General features: G+C 34.6%; 1 protein-coding gene across 2 annotated transcripts in view; it reads right to left on the reverse strand.

Moving 5' to 3' along the window:
• The window catches only part of LOC135682256 (deleted in lung and esophageal cancer protein 1), a 46253-nt gene that overhangs the window by 16097 nt on the left and 7267 nt on the right, over window positions 1-22889 (reverse strand). For both annotated transcript variants that reach the window (XM_065197063.2, XM_065197064.2), the window contains exons 10-34: window positions 22631-22700; window positions 21200-21333; window positions 18265-18360; window positions 17920-18010; window positions 17435-17597; window positions 16598-16784; window positions 15908-16027; window positions 15239-15322; window positions 14297-14393; window positions 13485-13615; window positions 12688-12816; window positions 12008-12150; window positions 11170-11323; window positions 10621-10731; window positions 9586-9719; window positions 9292-9467; window positions 8650-8668; window positions 8330-8406; window positions 6990-7141; window positions 6391-6488; window positions 6019-6089; window positions 5348-5565; window positions 4112-4228; window positions 3794-3888; window positions 3164-3254 (exon numbers count right to left, since the gene is read on the reverse strand). In XM_065197063.2, coding sequence (XP_065053135.2) covers window positions 3164-3254; window positions 3794-3888; window positions 4112-4228; window positions 5348-5565; window positions 6019-6089; window positions 6391-6488; window positions 6990-7141; window positions 8330-8406; window positions 8650-8668; window positions 9292-9467; window positions 9586-9719; window positions 10621-10731; window positions 11170-11323; window positions 12008-12150; window positions 12688-12816; window positions 13485-13615; window positions 14297-14393; window positions 15239-15322; window positions 15908-16027; window positions 16598-16784; window positions 17435-17597; window positions 17920-18010; window positions 18265-18360; window positions 21200-21333; window positions 22631-22700 — 2958 coding nt within the window. The remainder of the gene's footprint in view (window positions 1-3163; window positions 3255-3793; window positions 3889-4111; window positions 4229-5347; window positions 5566-6018; window positions 6090-6390; window positions 6489-6989; window positions 7142-8329; window positions 8407-8649; window positions 8669-9291; window positions 9468-9585; window positions 9720-10620; window positions 10732-11169; window positions 11324-12007; window positions 12151-12687; window positions 12817-13484; window positions 13616-14296; window positions 14394-15238; window positions 15323-15907; window positions 16028-16597; window positions 16785-17434; window positions 17598-17919; window positions 18011-18264; window positions 18361-21199; window positions 21334-22630; window positions 22701-22889) is intronic.

Raw genomic sequence — 22889 nt, forward strand, 5'->3', positions numbered from 1 at the left:
GTAGACAAGACACCAAACAGCGTGTACATCTCTGCCTATACGGTATCAAGCACTTTGTGACAGACCGGTAAACAGTAATTTTCACAAAAGAAGTCATACAATTTTAGCTGGAAATGGATCAGAAATTTTCAGCTGATCATGAATTGGTTTATTGAACATGAAAATCGAAAGCAATTAGAAAAGCCTCTTGAAACTAGGACAAAAGATTGTGAGAAAAATGTTGATAATATATCTATTTTTCATAGCAAATAATGTTTTCATATATAGCTCCTAAAATACCATACATCTACATAAAATACCATACCATACATAAAAGAAAGTAGAGCTTTTCAAAAAAGTCTGGGTAGTCTAAGTTATATTTGTGGATAAGGAGAAACAAACCATTCAATGCAAGAAGGGCAAGTGAGCCTTCAAGGTTATAAACATCAGTTAGAAAATCAAGCAAAAGTTTGGGATCTTGAGATTTGAGATAAAAAGTTTCATATATAGCTCCTAAAATACCATACATCTAGGCCTTTGAAAATTAGTAAAAATGCAATATGTATTGAAATTGCATTCAAAGCAACAAAAGAATCAGTTAGTTTTGGGTAAAACCAAGGTAAAATAACAGAACTAGTTCTGTCATTTTATCTCAGTGATACTAACATGAAGGTGGGCCGAGAAATCGCCCCCAATCATATTCTCTTTATAAGTATATCCCGTTTAAATACGCCTGGCCTTTTCAAAATTAGGCTCCTTTGCATTAGAGCAAACCCTTCAATGGCATTGGTGTAAACGCTGGTTATCCATGAAAACACAAGAATGAAATGGCCTATATACTGCGAGTTACCTACTGTTCTTCTTTGTCAAGTTGGAAAGTATAATAAAATCATAAGATAAGAAAACCTTCCCTATTTAGAGATGTTTTGCCATATGTATAAAGGCTTGGCTTGTATACCTTGCAGTAGTAATGGGCCTTAAAAGAGGCCTAGATTCACAAAATTCTAAAAACAAGAAGCTCTTTTTTGCGATGGCCAATTCACTTTTGCCAAAAAGCTTACGAAATTTTCAGAGCAAAAGGATTTTTTGTAGATTGTTATGGACTTTATTGAAAAACAAAAAGATTTTGCAAGAAATAAAACTGATCCGTTCACTGGAAAAAAAACAATTTTGGTTTTAGCCCATTGGCTTGATCTCTCTTCCATATTGCTTGGTTTACGTCAGATATGTCAAACAGGGGCATAAAGTTCACATACATATTTCTAAAGCGACGTTTCAAAGGAGGCTGTTTTCCCAAATAGCATCAATATTAATTTAAATTTCAAGTGCTTATTCAAGAAGGCCGATATTTATAAGGGAAGCTACGTTTACTTAATATTTTATCTTGCTATGTGCCTGGTGTATTGTTTTATAAAGCGTTTAAGTTAAAGAAGTCGGTACACAGATTGCATTCAAAATGACAAGTATTTATGTGATGGAGACTGGTGACATATTATCATTTTTCGAAGCCAAAGAAATCAATGCAATAAAAATATCCAAAAATAGCAACAGAGCAGTCAGCAAATTAATTGGAAATCGAATTAGATCACAAGAGCTTTGGAAGTTTGACGTGGGAGGTGAAAAAGAAGATTAGAAAAAACAAAAGAATGAATTCGTTAATCTAATGGAAGATTTGTGCTTTACTATAATGACAAAAACAAACACAAGGCTAGGTTATTGAGGATTTAGGATAAATTAATGCAAAAGTAAATACCGCGTATAAAAATTTTCGCGGAAACCAAACAAAATATTTAGTGACCTTAAGTAAGCAGTATTTACTTAGCAATTACGAACTTCACCTTTCAAGAGCAGAAAAAGCATACAAAACCTCATTCTTGAGAGTAGAGCAGAGTTCTGTATTATGATTAAAACAAGCCTTGAAAAGAATTTCACCAGCTTTAGGATTAAAATCCCAACCTGACGTAATATTTTTTCTTGTGTATTTGTAGATGAATAATCGAGATAATTACCAACAAAAGCCGACCGGGGTATAGAAAGTGGGGAACGATGATGTTGGCTATGATTTTATGTTGCGAGCATTAACATTCCATACCGGATATTCAAGCCCCCTTTTTTGGAAATGTTGTTGAAACAAGAGGCACCATCATTGAGCTCTTTGCATAAACGACCTTATGTCGTCCCTTTTCCAAATCTCTCTAATCAAAATATCAGTTTTCTAGAGCATCAGACAACAGGAAAACAGAAGCAAGGGACAAATCACTCTATGCAATCTCATTCACTTCGTATTGTTTCATAGGAAAATACCTTGAAATTCTTCTGTTTTCGTGGAAACCACGCACGGTATTTGCAAGAGAGAATTGATCAGATAAAACTCGAATAACACAGAATTGAACATACTGTTATCTTTGCAGCGATTGTGTAATAGTGGTCTACGTTTGTGAATATTCACAGACGGAGAAATTTGAATGGAGTTTCTGAGTATTTGCTTGTTATTTATCTTTATTTCTTGATGGGTCAAGAAGATTTTCCCGAGAGGCGATTCAATCACAAAGTACTGCTCACGATGATTATAAGACGATTTGCAGTGATTATTTTTTATAATCTTTCATGTCACTCTTTTTATTTTATTGTTCTATTGCTTTTTATAACATTTAAGACCATTTTTTAAGTGACATTAATGAAATTATTTTGGTTACCGTTCAACCTCAGATTTGAATATGACTAAGGTTAGGATAGTCAAGGTTAAAGAACTGTTAGGATATATCCTCAAGAATAGCGCTGATTCTGAAAGGATATTTGTGCAAATACAAGTAATCTTTACTGCAGCTAAGAGCACAATTCTACTGCAAAAAGAATTGAAAACATCAATGATATTCAATAATTATTCAAACTTTAGCTTTTTAGCCGATGATCTGACAAAGTTAATCTGTCTTCGCTATTCACTGTTCTTTTTCGTACAATTTAACTTTGAATTGGTTTAGAGTAGTCCTGCTCAACTCGTCGTTTATTGAAGAAAACAGTGCTACTCCCCATGGAATTAAGTTAAAGCCACACACCACTGCTCACCTGATGCTATTAAGCCAGCCACCAAAGCTCGGTCCAAATCTGCGGTACACTTACAACAGAGACATAATAAAATTTTAAAAAAAGCATTACTGCGCGCCTCGTGAAAATTCTGACATACCTTGTAACTTGAGTTTCCGTCCGGTCGAAGCAAATTACTGGCAACTGTCTCAAACACAAAACCACTTTCTGATTCGGTTTCGACAATGACTCTGATAAGAAAAAAAGAAAGAGCTTTAACAGAATAGAGAAGACTCCGGTTATAGTCACACCAAACGTTGCTTGAAAATTGGTGGCTGTAAACGGATTGTGACTGTAAACGGATCTTTTACCAATTTGGGTCTAAATTCTATGTGACGTAACCAATGGTGTAATTTTAACTGGAGTTACTTGAAGATAATAAATAAGATTGAATCAAGAAATCAGGATTTCAGCTTGAGTTGCAGCTATGGCTTAAAAAAAATCCAAAAAACATTTAATTCGTCAACTTCAATATAATTTCGTCAAATTAGATATTCCCGGCCCGTCACACTTTGTAAAGAACAGGTCTAAGTTGCAGAGTTTAACGCGACATGCTATCATTAAGCAACTAAACAGCTTTGTCAATACAGCATAGAACATTATTCATAAGCCCGCTAAACAGTTACCTTCATTGCAAAATTACATCTTGAAAGGAGAAAAATTAATACTTTTTGTAGAAGAAAACTATATACAAGTATGTCATCATAAAAAAGTAACAGGCCATCGTTACCTTGCCGGCTTGATGCTCCCTGTAAAGTTCAAATGAAACGGAGGTACATCGATTCCGTCACATCTAAGCGTTCGGCCTTCTTCGTGAAACTTATCCTAAAATTGAAGAAATCATTTATAAAACTTGTGAAAAGATAGTGTATTGAAAAGAACTATGAGCTGCTCTCCTATTGATAAGAGGTTGTATGCCTTTGCATGAAAGAAAGCAAACTTAACAGAGAAAAGATATGGCTAGCTGCTTTAATATCACAATTTCAGACGTCAGCAACTAAAGAAACTAATTGACATCAAAATAATAAGGGTGCAGAAATTGGCTCACCTGGTTCAGTAAACTCATGAATCCAAGTGCATATCCCTGAACATCCATTTTTTCTACGGCATTCTCAAATGGAATGAACCTAGCTGTTGCTTGGGTTGAGCTTTTGGCTGGAACAATCTGCAGGAACAATTTAGATAAATACTAGAAACATTTGATTGCAAAGCTACAGTTTATCTCTATGTTCTTGTGAATAACAGTGCCTTTTTCTTTTCGCTAATTAATGCTACAAATAACTGAGAAACCATGCCTAAAGAATTTCTAGAAATAAGAAGTGAATACGTAAAGCGTGTGCTCAGTAAAACAGGAAAAGTAATAATCGAATAAACCGGATTCATGAAAGAGCAATGAGAATAGCACATGATGATTATGAATTAACTTTTGAACAACTTTTAATGAAGAATAAAACAATAACTTCTCATAAGAAAAATTTATAATATCTTGCGATAGAAATTTACAGAACATTTAACGGATTGAATCCACCTTTTATGGATGAAATATTTTCCATAAATGAATGCCCATATTACTTGAGAAACTCCCAATTCAAAACAGCGGAGCCACATTACAAAATATATGGATTTAATACCGTATCATACAGATGTAGCCAAATATGGAACTCAATTCCAAATGAGATAAAGTACTGATATACTTTATCAATATTCAAGAAAAAAATCTCAGAATTTACATCGTTTAATTGTACTTGTAATCTTTGCAAGGAATATGTTAGCAACATCGGTTATATTTGATTTATATTATATTTAGCGTTGGTAATTTAAATTAGTTGGTTTTAATTAGCTTGAGTATGTTTAGCTAGAAATTGTACCAACTTTAAATAAAGAAAGAAAGAAAAAAGGATATTGACTGCATATCAGAATATAATTTATCGGTGCCGCTTTTCCCATAATTAGATTTTATTCATCTTGAACGTAATTTTAAAGTGAGAATTTTCCGTGGCACGAAAGTAAAGTAAGGCGCAATTTTAGGGTTGAAAAATAAACTGATGAACATATTGACATGGCAGAAAAGTATGGTTACAAGAATTTGCACAATCAAATTAAATTTTTCCCCTTTGATCAAGAGGCCTTGATTAAAGGAAATGAAATTAAGGAAACAATCAGAAAAGGTCATAGATGTTGACGCAAAGTATTGGGAGAGCTAGGCGTTAGTTCTGCAGCAACACAGAACAGGTTATTAGGGTAGGCACACCAGACACACAATAAAATACATAATTTTTCTTACCATTTGTTTTGGTTCAACAGCAAATGGAATGCTAGCTATTTTTCCTTGATGAGGGTTTAACTTGACTCTGATAAGAGGTTCCTCCAGATCATCTTCCAATTCTACTTCCTGGCCATCCTTGTCCAGAGGAGGGAATGGATTTCCAATCATGACAAGCAGATCAAGTAGCTGTGTGTCTTCATTTTCTGAAGAGTAACACCGCCAATCCACACGGATATCTGCAGAGAAAATAGTGAAAAATACTTTCATTGCTTTCAACATTTAGATTTCATTGACAAATTAAAAATTTGTTAAAGGAGATATCTTTAAAAGGCTTAATTTAGCCTTTAAACGCTCTCTTTTTATATGACAAGAAAGACAGAATAGGATTCGGCTCCTGAATGGGTCAAGGTGAGAACTTCAATCCTAGCCAAAAATTATTAGACTAGCTGGCAAATTGTAGTATTTTTAGAAAAATACGCTCCCCGCCCCCGCCCACCCACAGTCAATGTTGATACGCTTATTTCTACTCTTTTCAATTGCTGTTATCTGGGTATTTAAGAAAAAAACCAACATTGCTGCAGGGATGGGGGGTTTTGATAATATTTTTGGGGCCAAGTTGCAATTTTAGTGGTTTTTTCACTAACCTTTTGGCCAGGATTGTAGGTGAGTGATTTCAAGAAGTTACATACCACATGGACTTTGATTGTTTATCTTCAACGCTCTGCTGTGTATATCACCTCCAGAAATATGAGATCCAAACCTGACGAAAAGAATCTCGATGAGGATCAAGAAGCAGATGGTATGAAAGGGCCAATATTGAAATGACTTTCTATGCAAACGAAGTTAGTTTACAGTTGACTTCAGAAATGGCAGCTTCAGCTATATTAGGCGACTTTTCTACAAGAAGCAACTCTATATCTAACGTTGTCAAAAGATTCTTTATCAAGATTATATGCGATTTTTGTTTGGACACCAGCCTGCAATTGTCATCTATTTCAGCCGCTTTATCATCTTATAGATTTAAAAACCTTGCCAGTTGAACACAAGGCAAAGATGCTCACCGTAAAACTGGATTTGGGTCTTTAGAAAACTGGAATTTTAATGGGCAACCAGAACATTCTAAGTGAATCGGAACTTCAACTGGTTTAAGCCCATCAACCTGCAAAAAGGAAAGATTGCATACGGTTTTAGTTAACTTCTTCATAGCAGACGTAAAAAAACATCAGGGATGTAAAAAATGGGAATCACTGTTGGGGTTGCAAGTGCTTACTGATATCTGGTTTTGCAATAAAGAAAAAGTAATAAAATAGACATTTCTAAACATTTGATGGACATTGGGGGCACAAAAGTATCCCCAGCTTAATGTACCTGCAATGAGATTGAATTAGAAAATTCACTGAATAAAGATCATGGATGACATTGAAATCAATGAAAAAAACATAGCAAGTTGGGTAGTGAAATTCAGAAAAAACTACAGCTGAAACCTCCTCCTAAAAGGAATTGGCTTCAGAAATAAAATATTTGAAATTAATAAGACTGTTCATATATCTAATCAAACAGACATAACTTTTTCATCCACCAAGGCAATAAACTGCAATGTTAGATGACAAAATTTTACTAAATCATATTCAGTTATATTAAAGGACAGAAGGTAACTTACTATGCAAATAAGCTTGTCATTGTACTCTCCCCACATGTCGACGTAAGCAGTGACTTCGATGATGATTTGCTCAAATGGCCCTAACTGCCCCTGCGAAGGGTTTGGAAGGAATGCTGCCCCTTTGCCATCCGAAAGTGCGGCATCGCAAAGATCTGTGTAGGGACAAATAAATATATAAATGATGTTTTGAAAGAAATATTAGTTTACTGCAAAAGAAGGAAATTCACATTAGAAGAGACGAGTATTGATTTTGAGCAAAGTAGCTTTCAAATCCAATGGAGGAAAGCATCAAACATTGTTGATATAGCAATTTCATGAAAACACTAGTGTCCAGAAAAGATCAAAACAAAAGGACAGCACAATTGAATAAGCTACCAGCAAAGCAAATTCTAGAAAAAGCTGACTGACAAAAAGCTCACTAACAAAAAGCTCACACTGTGGTCACCAAATAGATATACTTTTAAACACATATTATTTTTCTTATCAACCTTGGAGCACCATTTTAAGGACAAATATAAAAATTGAGTATAATCATGAATAAAAAATAGGTAATTTATAACGAGTTCTCAGATAATGTTAAACAGAATTTAAACAAAATTGCAGTCTAAACGACATTCATATTCCTAGCGCAATTTTATGGTCAACTGATGATGACTTATTTTTTATCAAAACCTTTCCATTTTCAACTTATCAACTTACCACTTTCAATTCATTAAAACCTTTCCACTTTCAATTAATAATCATAGTTACCATTATAAGTAAGCAAACCTTATGAATTTTCTTCTTACATCTTAATTCAGTCAATACTAAGACTATTACGAACATATAAATCTCCAATGTAGAGGCCGAGAAATATTTTACAAAACTTGTCAACATTCCCTGCGAAAAAGAGCGAAAGTCTAATTCAAGCCAACCATTCATAAAATTGTCATCACAGGGATTTTGGTTTCAAAGAAAATCTTTTGGGCGTGTGCAAAAAAACTTTCCTGAAAAGATCAGTGCAGCCTGTTACCCTATCAAAATTGTCCTCGGGATACTCTTCCCTATGTTTTGATCGACCTCTGTCAAACTTTACAATTTCACACGGAAAGGTTCAAAAATGAAAGAGTATCAGTCTGCCATTTTAACACAATGAGATCGCTCTGAAGAAATGTACATTCCTTCTACGTCACAACACACCAAGGTGTAGCTGTTAATTCATTTTGTTGATACAGAACATTACTGATAATTTCTTTTTAAAAAGGGCCCTAAATTAGTCCTTCCCTTTTGCAAACAAACTCAACGGTAGTGTCAATAATCGTTCGAAAATAGACGTCAATATTTATTTCAAATCAAAATACCTTTGAATGCTTTGCTTGACAACCGGTTGTACAGATCAGCCTTTGTATCTGTTTTACTAAGCAACGGAAGACTTCGGCTAGAAGTAGAAACAACAAAAGATAGATGTTTTCAATGACAAAGCTTGTTGTGGTTGTCAAAAAGACGTTCTTAACAAAAGTTCCAGCAAAAGTTCCAATCTTCACTGTTACGTTGAAGTTTTTGCAAAACCTGGGATTACTTAAACATCAAAATAAGTCTTTTCTATCCAAGATAAAACTAAATAAAGAGACTTCGAGGTAACTGCAGAAAAAAATTCAAATATGGAGAGATTTATACTCACGTCTTGCTTTCTTGCTTGTCTGAAACGAATAAGACAATAAGTTACTGACTAGCACACAGCACATACCCTTTCACAATATCTACGTATAAAGGTCCAGCTACACATTTAAAAAAGTAACTTGTGAAAGCAACCGTGAGAGAAAAAAACCTATGCATGATAGGTGAAATAATACTATATATTTGATATTATTTGGCATTTAAGGTGTGGATCAAGAAACAAGAGAGGAAGGATAATGCATTTGATTATTGACCGCTAACCCTCATTATAGTTGAAGTGTTCAAGGGAAAAAACAGAAGCCTTCGTCTGCCTGGTTTAATTTTGCTTATTCGGATAAAAACTATGGATCGAGTCAGGACACGAACACTGCATTCAAGCAGGCTAACTATGTGGCTAACGCGCCTCTAATGAACGCGGGCTGAATCAGATCCAACGAAAATAGATACAAGGCAGCAATAAGTTACCTAAGTAATTGTTTTGCTTGATGACATAAACTGCTTCAATTGTCTGTTTTGATCTATCACTGGATTCTTGCGCACAAACCCTTCGTTTAGCTTCTAAGTATGCAGAAAAGAATCTTCCGCGCTGCTAAGCTGATATTCTATTTACAGATAATGATCGTCATTTTTGAAAATGACAAAATACCTGGTCTCTTTTTCTCTGGTGGAGTTGGTAATCTTCCTCCTTTGAAATGGTCAATATAAATTGAAAATGATGCAGAAATCGCTGAGTTATTCTTCATGACAACCACAGTCTTTGGATTCGAGGAAATCGGGACATCATATCCGAATTCCAGTTTTAGCTCCGAATGTGTTGTTGGGCTGAAAAAAGTATTTAATTCGTTTGATAAATTTCGAATACGAAGTGTAAAGTGACAAAAGAAATATCAATTGATAAAATAGACAGGAAATGAATTTGAAAAAATGTTTCCTCGTATACCTTGACAGCATTCCACTGACATCTGGCGTGGCAAAATCTACTTTGAGGCCTGAGACATTCGCTGCTATGGACAATATCAACGGATGCACCATGCCTTCAATCTCACAAACAGCGAACAAGTCATTGATTGTCCCCTGAATGATAGGAAAATTTGCAGTTTTTTAGACACAAATTTTCTCATTGTTTTAAGTTTTCCAGGAAAGGATTCTTAAGTAAAGAGATCTCATAACATCTTCTAAAATGAACAAAAAAAGAACGCGATTACTAAATTTCAAGCCCTTGGTTCAAGGATCCCTGTCTCCAGGAAACTCAAAGCACTAGACCTCCGTAAAATATTCTGGAAAAATGGCAAATCTAGGAAAAATTCCAAGCTAAAACCAGGACACATGCTGTGGACGTCAAGTCAAATTTAGGGCAATGTTTTATTTCTCGCTGCTATAATTCATATCTTTCCTTGAGCCGTAAAAGATATTGCAAAACTGGCGATGGCTTGAAATTTTTCTTCAAATCCTGAATAATAACATTGCTCATTAGAGAAATTTTTGATTAATAAAAATCATGGCAAAAGATGGTTTTAAGTGGGTGGAAGCGCAATGTGTGAGTAGCAGCCGTCCGAATGTCCGAATGCCGCATTCGGACATTCAGAAGATCTGCTGAAAAACGATTGAAAATCCAAAAAGTACGAAGTCGTGTATGAGTTGATAATTTTATAGAAATCTCTTCGATCTGTACGAAGATTATGTAAATTCCTGCTGAAACTACTGAGGCAAAGAGGTGCACCCCCATGTGAAGTGCCAGTCATTATCTTAACAAATATTCATATAATCTGCAAGCAGCTTTTCGCGAAATTAAAGTTTATAAACGTAATGTTACGCAGATATAAGCTCTGCAATGGTTGACACAGTTTTCTCAGCTCGCCCTGCTCTTTAAAAAGTAGCAAACATGTTATGCCACACACGATCAACAACGCAAAATGAAAAAATTATGATGAGTCATAAAAGATATCTAAAAAGACAAATGAACTGGAATACGAACCTGCTTTTTTACGCAAAGTATAAACTCTGTTTCCAGCTTTTCCCTTGGCTTCAGCGTCCCTTCTGCCTTGGTGAAATGAAGGTCACACAGTTCTGAATCCTTTCCCAGAACCTGATGAAACAATTTCTTAATTTCATTGAATTTGTTACAGCAGTTTGATGAGCAAGGTTAGGTCATTATATGTTATTCAGGCAAGATAAATATGCTGAATTCAAATGTGTTGGATCTATGGGGCATTTCTCAGTTATGTAAAATTTTCTACCTGTCTAAATTATACAAGCTCAAATCAGGGGTTCAAAAACTGTCTCCTCTTAAAAAAAGTTAGAAAAACAAAGGAAACTTTTGATTTCAATAAGCTTGTTATACACATGCAAACGTTGTGATAGTTAAAAATTTCGAGATCCCATGAAATTTCAGCTTGCGTTTTAACCTACAGTGCTGCGTACCAGTTTTGACACACAAAATCTTTTTGACAAAATTCAACAAGATATGAGAACCATATGTGTGATCTTGATAAAGAATATGTATTGAGAAAAGTTAAGGAAATACCTTGGTCCATTTGTATTCCACGGAGAAAAGTGTCAAATTTTGTAGAGCCACAGTCTGTGAAACTGGGATATTGGTAAAGCATTCCTCAATGGCAATACCACTTTTCAGGAGAACGACTTCAGGCATTTCAATTATAGCTCTAGCTTCAAGATAACTAAAAATTGAGGCAAGAAAGAAAATATCACATATATAAAAATCTCCAATCCTTGAAATAGAATTTTGCAATTCTTTCTTCTCAAAAAATTGGATAGGGATTTCTTCGCATCAATGTTGATATCTCTGCTACAAACATTCAACCAAATCTTGAGTAGGGAAGAGGTTATTTGATCGATTTGCTACCTATTTTGTGCATAGAAATGTGTCTAAACAGCTTCATGCAGAATTGACAATCTTCACTTATGGAAGAGGTAGGGCTGGAAAAGGATATCGACACTATCTTTATAGAAAAACGTCATGAAGTGAAAAATGTTTCTAAAGCTTTAGTAACTTGGAAAATAAAACATCTCATCAATTAGAAAAGGTTAAGTATTTGAATTGAAAAAGGGTCAGCTTCTAGGCTAAATTTTTACAAACAGAAGGAGAACAATTTCTCGAAATGTAATATCGTAGGAGATAAAGCACAATAACTTAATAATGAATTTAACATTGAAAGGTCTCTACAAGAAACATATTTAAAAAAGGTTGCTGGAAGAAAGGGATCTAAAAAGATTTCTTGTCATTGGAATCAACTCTACTATTCATAAACAAAAAGAGCAACCATACCCTCTTCACAACTATAACGAAGAATAACTCAAAGATTTTGATACTTTAATAATTTAGTACTTTAGTGAACACCCACCAATTCTCTCCTGAATCTATTTCAATCTCAATTATTTCATTTAGGATGCAAGGGCTATCAGCTTTCAAATGGACAAGGATCACTTGCGTGCTGTTAGATTCAATAACACCAGAAACAGGTTCCAAGCTAAGTAAATCCATGTTCTACGAAGAGATAAGTACAATATATCAAAATCGCTGGCCAGGAAGAACACATCTTTAACGTAGCAAAACTATGTCATTTATGTATGTTGTTTCTCCTGGTCTTTCTGTATAACATTGCAAGTAATTGAAAAAAGTCACAAAGAATGAGAACATTTTTAGATCTATTACCCTAAAAAGCAAAATTAAATCGAAATATTCCAAGTAAGAGGGCATGGTACTGTTTGTAAAACGGGGTCTACATCAATGCAAATGAGTTTAGTGCAACAGTAAAAATCCTCTTCACTAGTTACGACATTAAAAGCAATGGAAAAATACGAAAGTGGCTTCAGCCATCTTCAATCAACAGTAAGCCAATCAGCGAGCCTAATAACACTCATATGCTTATTGATTGGCTAAGATTGATTGGCCTAGAAAAAACTTAAAAAGTAGCCATTTTATAGTCTATGGAAAAATGAAAGCTTGTGTATTATGATTTCTTGATATGAGAATATAAGAGGAAATAGGCATAGGTTGCTACATACAAAGAAAGAGACTTACAGATTCATTAAGACTCCAGTGGGCATCGATACTCGAAAAGTTTTTGAGTTCTACGAGTCTCTTTTGATCATTCTTGTGACGAACAAGCCCAAAATTTAACAGCCTGTCCAAGAATCGCACGATTGGTCCCTGAAAATTATTCGTTAAATCTTTCAGCAAATGAAGGGCAAAAGGCAGCATTGATGAAAGCTATGATACATATATTCTAGGGCCAAGAATAGGAGGCTTTTATAGGCCGAGATGAATAGAGTTTAAGGACCAGAAAAGTCAAACAAAAATCCTGACTGGTGATGCTCACAAAGACCCCGGAAGTATGGCCGCACATAGAGAATATTCCACCCCGGCCTATTTCATCTATGATTGGCTCTTCCCAACATAAATTGGCTAAGTAGCCATCTGAAGTTTCGTGACCGGCCTCTACACTCTATTCATCTCGGTGTATGGTATATATTTTTATCAAGTATTTGCATCCTAATAGTAGATTGGTACTCATTTTAGCTTGAAATACCTAATCATAACCCCAGCAAATGATAAATGTATACTCTACAATGAAGAGAGGTAGAATTTTTATTTAAGATAAATCAAGAAAAAAGAAGACTTTATTACCAGTGACCAACGAAATATGATAAACGTTTATATAAGTGATGGCATTTCTGCTATGAAGTCTTCATTTCAAACTATTAAGTATAACATATCACTCGATACCTTCAGTCCAAGAAATATTACGTCACGAAGTATGCTAAATCTCGCCAAAGGCAAAACATTTTATGAAAAATCACCACCAGTGCACTACTTACAGTAAAATGTAATTCAAAATGGCAATAGGCAGGCAGAGTCCTGTGCGGTATTTTACCGAATAACGTTCTTCTTACAAGCCCTGGCTTCTTACCAACACATGTCACATAGCATTCGCTTCGTGAATTCGGACCTGTGACGAGAAGAAAACTTCTTTAACCAAAAATCTTTTACATTGCGCTCATTCCTCATGAACTGAGATTAATTACTGCATAATCTGCGTTAATTTTGGCATTGTTTACTAACAAATTGGATAGATATAGTTGGAATTTATAAAAAAAATAGTATAAATCATTTGTTAAAAAGTAAGCTTCAAACAGAAATTTTAGCACCCCTGATTTGCCCGCATTATGACCTTTATGCTCATAATCACTGTCATTCATAGTTCGAAAATGTTAGTTCAGATTTCTAGATTTCTCAACTCTACATTTCCATATTTTCATATTTCGATATTTCTATATATAAATGAAAAAATAATTCTCAGATGCACTTGTCCTGTAAAAACATCCCAATTTTTATATTATACGTAACTCATCTTATTACACATCAATATATTCATTTTTTATCAAAATAAGCAAATGTCAGTTATTATCATTTCTTAAAAAGTAGAAGGAGACTGCAAACAAAGTTTCATTTCAGGTACCATGTAGATTCTTAAAAAATACCAAGTCGCAAAACCGTAAAGTTTTTAATTCAACAGTTGCTAACAGAAGAGCAAATTTAGACACTTGACACGCGCAAATAAAGGAAGCTTGGGAACTAACAAATGCCACGAAATAAACAGTAAATTAATTTTCTTTAGAAAAAAACTAACCGATTTCTTGCTCGTACGGTTCAATTCGAACTGAACATTCCTCATCTTCAATATTCTCCCATGAGATTGGACAAGGTGAAGAACTATTATTGAAGACCTGAAAAGAATGTTTAAGAGAAGAGAAGGTAAATAGAATGTTGAAGATAAAAAACAACAAAAAGATGAAAAATTAGCTGATTGGATGATTAAAACATGACAGCTTCCCATATTGCAAAGTCTTCTCTATATCAGGTTGCAAAATAGGAAAGTTTAGACAAAGAAATCCGTAAAAAGAGAGTAACAGTTTAACGAAATCAAGTGGGACAAAAAAAGATCCATTTAAAATTTTGGACTGGTTGATCAACAATATCCTTAACACTGAAACTACATAATTTTGCCTACCTTAATCACCTTCACTAGGATATTAGGGAGAAAATTTAAGTAACCTTCGAAACTACGTAAAAAGGGCATAAACAAGATAGGCTTTAAGGGTCGTTTAAAGTATACAAATTGAGGCGAATTGAAATAAATCGAAGAATGTACATTCTAAATCAGGAAAAATCTGGTATTAAAGACGGATCCATAACAGAATATACGGTATATGATTAAACTTGATTACATAAGTTATAAATTTATAAAGCGGTTCAAATTAGAATTATATTTATAATTTCAAGATTATTCTAGGTCGAGAGGGAATCGATACACAATTTATAAGCGGAGAGTGGTTGGTTTGCCTTATAAGTGGAGATCAACTTATATCTTTAACTGATCAATAACATAGATATTTCATACTTGACAAACAGTAAAAATTTCTATGATATGACTAATAGTAATAAGATTTGTCTGCCCTTGTTACAGGCTGGTGATTGTTTCAATTTAATGTTGAAAGAACAGGTCTTTATCATAGGCAAGCGGATTTCAAAATTATCGGATTTCATCAAGCATTTTATATCAAGCACTCACAGTGAATTCTAAGTGATGAGGAACATTGATTTCAACATTGCCATCAAGGGTAACCACTTCAGGGTGCGTTGATACGTCAAAAATCTGCAAAATAAAAATTAGGTTTAAATCATATCAGGTTTTAAGCCTGAAGCTAAACAATATTTCAGATAGAAATGAAAGGTTTTTGAATGAAAGTCTATGGTCACATACTGTATGGTTTGATATGTTAGGGTGAATTAGCATATGGTAGTGGTAATTCAAGTAAAACCTAGACCCGTCGTCAACAAATGAATTAGAATTAAAGGCGAAATGTGATACAATTGTCTGAAACTGTTTTTCTTTACTCTTCCCAGGAAATAAAATAGCACAGAGAGTTATTAGTAGCTATGTAAACTACATATGCATCCACAGCAAGTAGACATGAATCGTATATATGACGCAGAATTTTTGCTGTAAACAATATTAAATCTTACCCATTTCTAAGATCGAAAATTCAGGCTTTTGAGAGATTCTGATATACCAACAGCATTCTCAATAAATTTTTAATTAATGTGTATTTATCAGAAAAACATAAAAAACATAAAAACTGGAGTTAAGAAGATAGGGAAGAAGAATGGTAAATAGATAAAAAGCAAAATAGAAAGTAATAGAAAGAAATAAAAATAAGTATATAACACCGAAACTAGCCTTTGTTCCGCCTTTGAGCTCGATTTGAATCGTCACTAAATCAGCTAAAACTGAATTCTGATCTTCGGTGCAAGGGACATTCCTCAAAATCAGTCGGGCTACGTTACGGTAAATTCCCAGCTGAAAATGACAATGGTTTAGAATGAAATATGTTTGTTAAAAAACTTTAATTTGCAACATTCTACGTGAATGATGAGAAACTGAATAAGCAGCTAGTATATTTTATCCAGTATCACTCAAATTTCTTTTTTAATGTACATTATTTGAGGTTAAAAAATATCAATATATGATAAGCTAAAAATAACAGTCAAAAATTGCCTCGTGAGTCCTGAGAAACAATGATCAAAATCTATTTATGTCTAGCATTTAACTTTCGTCGAAGTTTCTAAATTTGGACAAAAGAAAAAATATAATTGAACAAGCTTGTAAGTCAAAGATAAACATCGCTTCAATTCGATTCAACTAGTGTTAGTCTGTAAGTCTCGTTCTTGTTGTAGAAATCGGTTCCTAAACTGAACATTTTATGTGAATATTTATTTATAGCATGGAAAGACTATAGATTTGAAATATAAAGACTTATGTGAATTCTTTACAGGATATTTACTTAAGTACACCAAAGTCGATAATCTGTGGCAAAAAAATTCCCAGTTGAACATGCAGTTCCTAATGAAATTCCCAATAAGACCCTACCTGGATTGGTTGGAAAGATAAACTGAATGCAGAGATTCCCAGTGACGTAAGCTTCCCTGATGAGGGCTGAACTTCAAAAGCAGCAGGTTGCACTCCTCCCTGGTTACAATCATTATGCAGCATGTGCCGGTTATGGCCTGCATACACTGGTCGGTCGATTTGCCAATAATACTCTAGATCAACTGACCTAAAGTGAATAATTCAGTAATTACATGATTAGGAAACCCTACAAACCAATATTCCTGCTTTGGAGGAAAGTTTTTGCCTAAGAATGATAAAGCCTCTGTTGAAAAAAAACACATTTTTGTAACTGTTCTGTTAATCATTAAAAATAAAAAACAAACAATAGATAGAACAATTACAAGTCACTCAAATTGCATGATAATGGCGAGATTATATTTCAAAAATGTCAAAGTTTGAAAAATCAGGATTCGACAGTAAATGATATAAAAATCTATGAGGAGATGTTAATGTATGTCAGAAAATTTCATCTCAAAATTTGGCAAGAGATCTAATGGTGCGTTTTAACAAAAAAATCATAGAAAAATCCCTGATAACATTTTTTTATCTGGTGCAAAACAATACTCAGCTGTTTTTTAAGCTGTAATTTTACGTTGTGTTAAGATCAGGAAAGTTGAGGCCATAAATTACATGTTTTGAGAAGGATCAACAGCTTTTTGCAACTTGGAGCTACAAAAAATGACTATATTGACTACATAATTATCCGAGAGTACAAGCTGGCTTGGCTAGAATGAAAAATTTGCGTAGACAAAGGGCAGGATCCCAATTTATTTCAAACAACTTTGCAAAGTACAGTCACTTTCAACCGTCACTTACGTCGCGTTTCTTATCTCAAGTTGCTTGATTTCTTGAGTTCCAGGAACTCGATCGAGAAATTTAACAAGACAAGAGGCTCGCGCATCTCTACTTTCCCCAATTTCATAATTACTTAGTCCACCTTTAACTGAGACCAACTCGACACCGGCAGTTTCCCCAAAACCTGAAATCAAACACGATACCCTGAAGCAATTTGATACATATATGGATCGAAATACAATTCATGCACCGTAGAAAGCAAAAACAGGTTCAATATTCATGCGATGCAAACAATAAGACAAGGCTGGAGATGGATTATCACCAAAAATCTAGTCAGAACCAGAGCAGTAAATATATTTCCTTTTGCTAACTCGTAATGGATGCAAAACTATTTTCCCATAAAGAATGCTTTCAATTTACAGAAACAGACAAAACCTGGCTGTATAGAAAAAGGAGAAGCGAAACTGGACAGAAAGGCGGCATACAAGCAACAAAACCTTGGTTACCTTCAATTGTGAACTTTTTAATTTGGCAGTTGTCACAAAGCATCACTAGATGTTCTTGAAATTTCTTAACGGCATCAGGAGAAAATGACATCTAGAGGAGGTAGTGACAGAGTTTAAACAGTAAGAACATGATTTCCAGGATGCAGAAAAAGAAAAAAAACATATAAAATACAAACAAATATGAAGAAAATGATGAAAAACTAAGCATCCAAATGTGCAAAATAAAAAAATGACGTCAGGAACAGCAAAAGCACATTTAAGCCAATTCAGAGGAAACACTTAAACGCTGTTAACCCTAAAAGAGGGTTCACTTTAATGTTTAGCATAAAGAAAGATGAAACTGACCGTAAGGTTGGTACAATCATTTGGCTGCAAATGGAATGAGCTGGGCTGTATAACAAACGGTCCAATTGAAACTTCTTCTTCTTTATCATAAAGTTCCTGAAAAACACATTTTCTAAATTACACAAATGACTGACTGATCATTATAAAGGTCGTTAAAGCCAAAATCAGTTCGCCTACAGTAGCGATTTAGGCCCAGATAGAAAATGCTTTTTGTTACAAAATGCTTCTACCTATCCAAAGACTTCAAAGCGTCATAGCGTACTTTATAGTCATCTTAATTATGTTTAAAACTAACAAGATATGTAACCGGGGTGTCGTTATTAAAATGTATAATTATATCCTGTTGGTTTCGTTACCTTTTGTTGAGTGCCAATATCTGAGGTTTAATGCACGGCTGCTAGATGGAATTTACAAAAGAAGGCCAGAGGGATGACCAACCCTGGCCAAAATGCGCAGAAAAAGGCCAAATCAAAAGATTTTGCAAAAGTACACTGCGCATGCGTAGTATATATTTACACGCAAGAGCCTTTTAAATAATCTTCAAACTCAAACAGGAAACTGAGAAAATTTCGCTTTAAAAAATTCAATCGCTGATCGTTAGGTTAGGTAAAATATCGACATTTCGGTTCACACTGTGTAGTATTGCTTTTCCATGTAAAATTTGTGTGTTAAAAGTTTATATAAAGCAATGAAATATCTTTAAAGTTTCTGCTGAAAAAGGCCAAATTTAAGAAGTAGACCAAAAGCAAATTTTCCAGGCAATTTGGCTCTGAAAAAGGCCAAAATTGGAAATTTGGTCTGAAAAAGGCCAAAATTGGAAATTTGGTCTGAAAAAGGCCAAAATTGGAAATTTTGTCTGAAAAAGGCCAATCTGCCAACCCTGGTTTAATGTAGCCGCATATCGACTTCGAGAATGTAGCCGCACTGAAACATTGGTAAGAGGAAGTTCAAAAAACATATGAAAAGATTACAGGCATTGAAATAATCTTGCACATATATTCTAGAAAATAACGGACAATAACGTTTTTAGTAGATGGAGATGACATTCGTAACTTCAATATGATCATAAATGGGAAACACAAGGGCCAACTATGGTGAACAAACATTAGACCTCCCTGGAAGCTGATCTGAATATGCAAAATTGAGACGAAAACACTTGAATTGGATCAGATTTTCTGCAGATTTTATTTCCTGTGGTAAGCCATTCCAAATTTGTGGTCCGAGAGACCTGAGGCTGTTTGGACCGAAAATTGTTCTTTCATAAACAAGTAAAACATTAAGGATAGGCAACAGCTACTTCATATGGTGCTATCCATAAAGAGAGAAGACACAAGGTCATCGGGTTACCCCTATAAATGGCACTTACAATATATTTAGCCATTTTGTCACTCAAGCTAACAAGGGGACAGGGAACAAGCCAAAAAAAAGTTATTTAGCCAAAAAAAGAAAATATAATAATAAAAAATAAATATGGGGTAGCCGCATTCAGTCAAATCGTTTTGTTTCTTTAAAAAAAATATTGTAGCTTCCATAATTATTCTGTTGGCGATTTTATTCAACAATGGAGATCCACACAGAAGCAGTATGTATAAGGATTTTGAATTATATTGTGAAGTATATAAACCAGGAATCCCTAAAGTTGACCAAGAAGCCCGCTCAATGGGCAATGCAGGAGAAAATGTTCATTTGTTTGGTTGGGCCTGTAGTACTGCAAGTCTTGTGGTTCCTTTGCCGACTTACATGCATTATACATTTATGCGATTTGCAAAGCAGATCTCTATAAGATGAATCATGGTCATCGGAAAAAAGGAAGGGCTCTTTCTTGTATTTTTTCGATCTTCTCCATAGATCTAGCCGAGGAGAAAAACCACACTAAAAGGCAGTAGTTAAAGTTAGAGAAGACAAAGCTTTAGACCAATACCTTTTTCTCCTCAAAGCCAATGAAAGATTTTAGTCTTTTGAGCACATTTAGCTGGGTTGCTGCCTTTTTACAAAGTTCGGATATGTGAATGTCAAAATTCAGTTTGTGGTCTATAGAAACGCAAAGCAACTTTACTGAAGCTTCAGAATTTATAGCTTTTCCCTTGAATAGAAATGCTATGTCCAATGGTATATTTTATCCTTTCTGACGAGAAGAGCATGAAATTTTGCTGAGTTGGCAATCATTTAATTCTGATTGAGCCAGGCTAGAGCGATGCTTGCTTCTTTTTCCAAGACGTTAATTAATTGAGATAGGTTTTTTGAAAATTGTGTTTAAGTGTTGTGATCTATGTAATTTACAAAAGAAGTCTTTTAGTGAAATAAAACAGGTCATTGAAAAGAATAGGGCCACGTAGAAATTAAAAAGAATAAGCCCAAAATGATCCTTGCGGTACTTCTGATAAAACAGATTGAAAATCACTGTAAGTATCATTTACTCGAACTGCTTGTAAGTGCCTTTTTAAATAGGAGTAAATAGGGGCTAGAGAACTTCAATCAAAGCCATATGCTGTAAGAAGTTCATGCGGGATACTGTCGAAAGCCTTTGATAAATCCATCAGTACTGCTCCGACAATGTAATCATTATCCAATTTGACTTTCCAGTCTTCAAGCATTTTGATTAAGATAATCGGTCTGGAAATCTGCCATTTATAGCTTTTGTTAGGGGAATGTATAGCTCCTTGGTAGCTAGACGGACAAGTTTAGGGGGTATTTTGCCTTCACCGGTCGATTTCTTGTCATTTATTGAAAGGACAAGTTTGAAAAAAAAAGTTACACATTTCAAACAAACAATCCTAACAGGAAAAGAGACCTGGGTATGTTCGTTTGTATGTCAAAGAAATTGTAGCCAGTTGATACTTAAATACGTGTTTATTAAAAAGCCTAAGAAAAAAGTGTTCGAGGTGAATAAAGAAATGCATCTCTTCTATTCCATATACACAATTAATAAACCGACCTGAAAGCTACGTGATTTCCATTCGTCTTTGGCTAAAATGACGAATCTTCCTTCCCCACCACTGTTAATACATGGCAGTTGCACAGTCTTCGATCCACCAACCAAACAATGACCGCAAGCAAATGTGTCAGGAACTGAATGCAAAAATGCTTTTTAAGTATGTGGCCTAATCGTTGAACAAATACTGACAATTGATAACAGCAGTATGAAAAATACTTTAAGACCTTGTTTCTTACGAAAAGCGAATTGTTATAAGCTGTTAAGAAAATATAACCTGTTTTTAGCCAGTTAAAGAAACAATAGAAAAAATCAAGGTAATTTTGGCTATATCTTAAGAAGCTGGAATTAAGCAAAAACCTTTCTTCTTAACCACCTCAAGCTCTTTGAAAAATAGCAATAACAACAGATAACAAAACTTTCAGAGGTCAATTACTTTCATGAGAAACAGAAAAGTCATTAACACCAGCATAGACAGGCGTTCTACACGACTTTGGTAGAGTGGAAAATTCAATGTTGATATTCCTCAAAAACTCAAACTACGATGTTTCTTGCAACGATTAATAGTAGGCGGGAAAATCTGAATTGTCGAGGGTAGAAACAGTACAAATTGAGAATCAAATGACTCACGGTACAATAATTTTCAAAAACATATTTGCCCAGGCCTATGCTAAATACAAATAATTGAAGAAAGGAGCAGTTATAGCTTATTAATTGATGTAGAAATGCAATAGGAACGAAAGTAGAGATAGGAAAAGTTGGGGTGAAGGAAGTAGAAAAAAAAGGAAGGTGAGTAGAAAATTTCTTACGCACATGTGCTTTAAAAGGGTGGTGATGAACTACTGATTTTATTTTGCCATCTCCAAATTCCAAACAAGCCAGTAGATCATTGTGACAAGACAGTTTATAGTACGGTCAGAGAAAACTTCTTTACATGTCTTAAAGACTCTGAAATATGTTGACGCTTTGCTCCAGAATTGCGGACAGTTGGTTAAGATGCTTAGAAAATCGGATAGTAAGTGTCACCAAACTTTAATTAGTTATTTGGATGTTTTTATGGGTTAGTTACATGTTTGCTTTTTGACATTCTTGGTACTTCTTGAAAAACATTTATCCAAATAACTAAGTAATACCATCTGACCTAGTCTGACTCTACTGGATCATTGAGTGAAAAATTAAAAGTCTTACTTAAGGTACAGATAGTGAGCAGCTGTAGTGTCGTATGAAAAATCAAGGTCCAATCACTCTGACCAAAGCTCAAGTGCGGTTAAAAGCAAGAGGTTGGCGTTCTCTATACCCATCTGCCGTCACTGTGCTGTTTACCCCTTGCACTGAGAGCTAGAAAACTTGACTGTGTTCCGTTTAAAAACATTAATTAAAGTTTCATTGCCAAAGAATATAAAAAGGTTTGGTTGCAAGTGCTCAGAAACTTACGCGATAACTCAGGTGGCGGTCTCCTTGCTTGTAACTGAATAATAAGTGGTTCAGAAAACTTTGTTTCTACCTGCAAAAAAATTCAGAAGAATCTTAAAGGGAAAACTTTAGGGTGGCAAATCAGCTTCCCAGAAAAGGAGTGAAATCTTAGAAACAGTCACGTTACTAGAATCTGTCAAGACTCTTGCCTTAAAGTGTTAAAAATCCAAGAATGGCTCTTTTAAAAAAGTAGAAAGGCTTGCTAACGTAAGAGAATAGG

Source organism: Rhopilema esculentum, chromosome 16 (genome assembly GCF_057945365.1).
Source record: "Rhopilema esculentum isolate cy_ngs chromosome 16, ASM5794536v1, whole genome shotgun sequence".
Classification (NCBI taxonomy): domain Eukaryota; kingdom Metazoa; phylum Cnidaria; class Scyphozoa; order Rhizostomeae; family Rhizostomatidae; genus Rhopilema; species Rhopilema esculentum.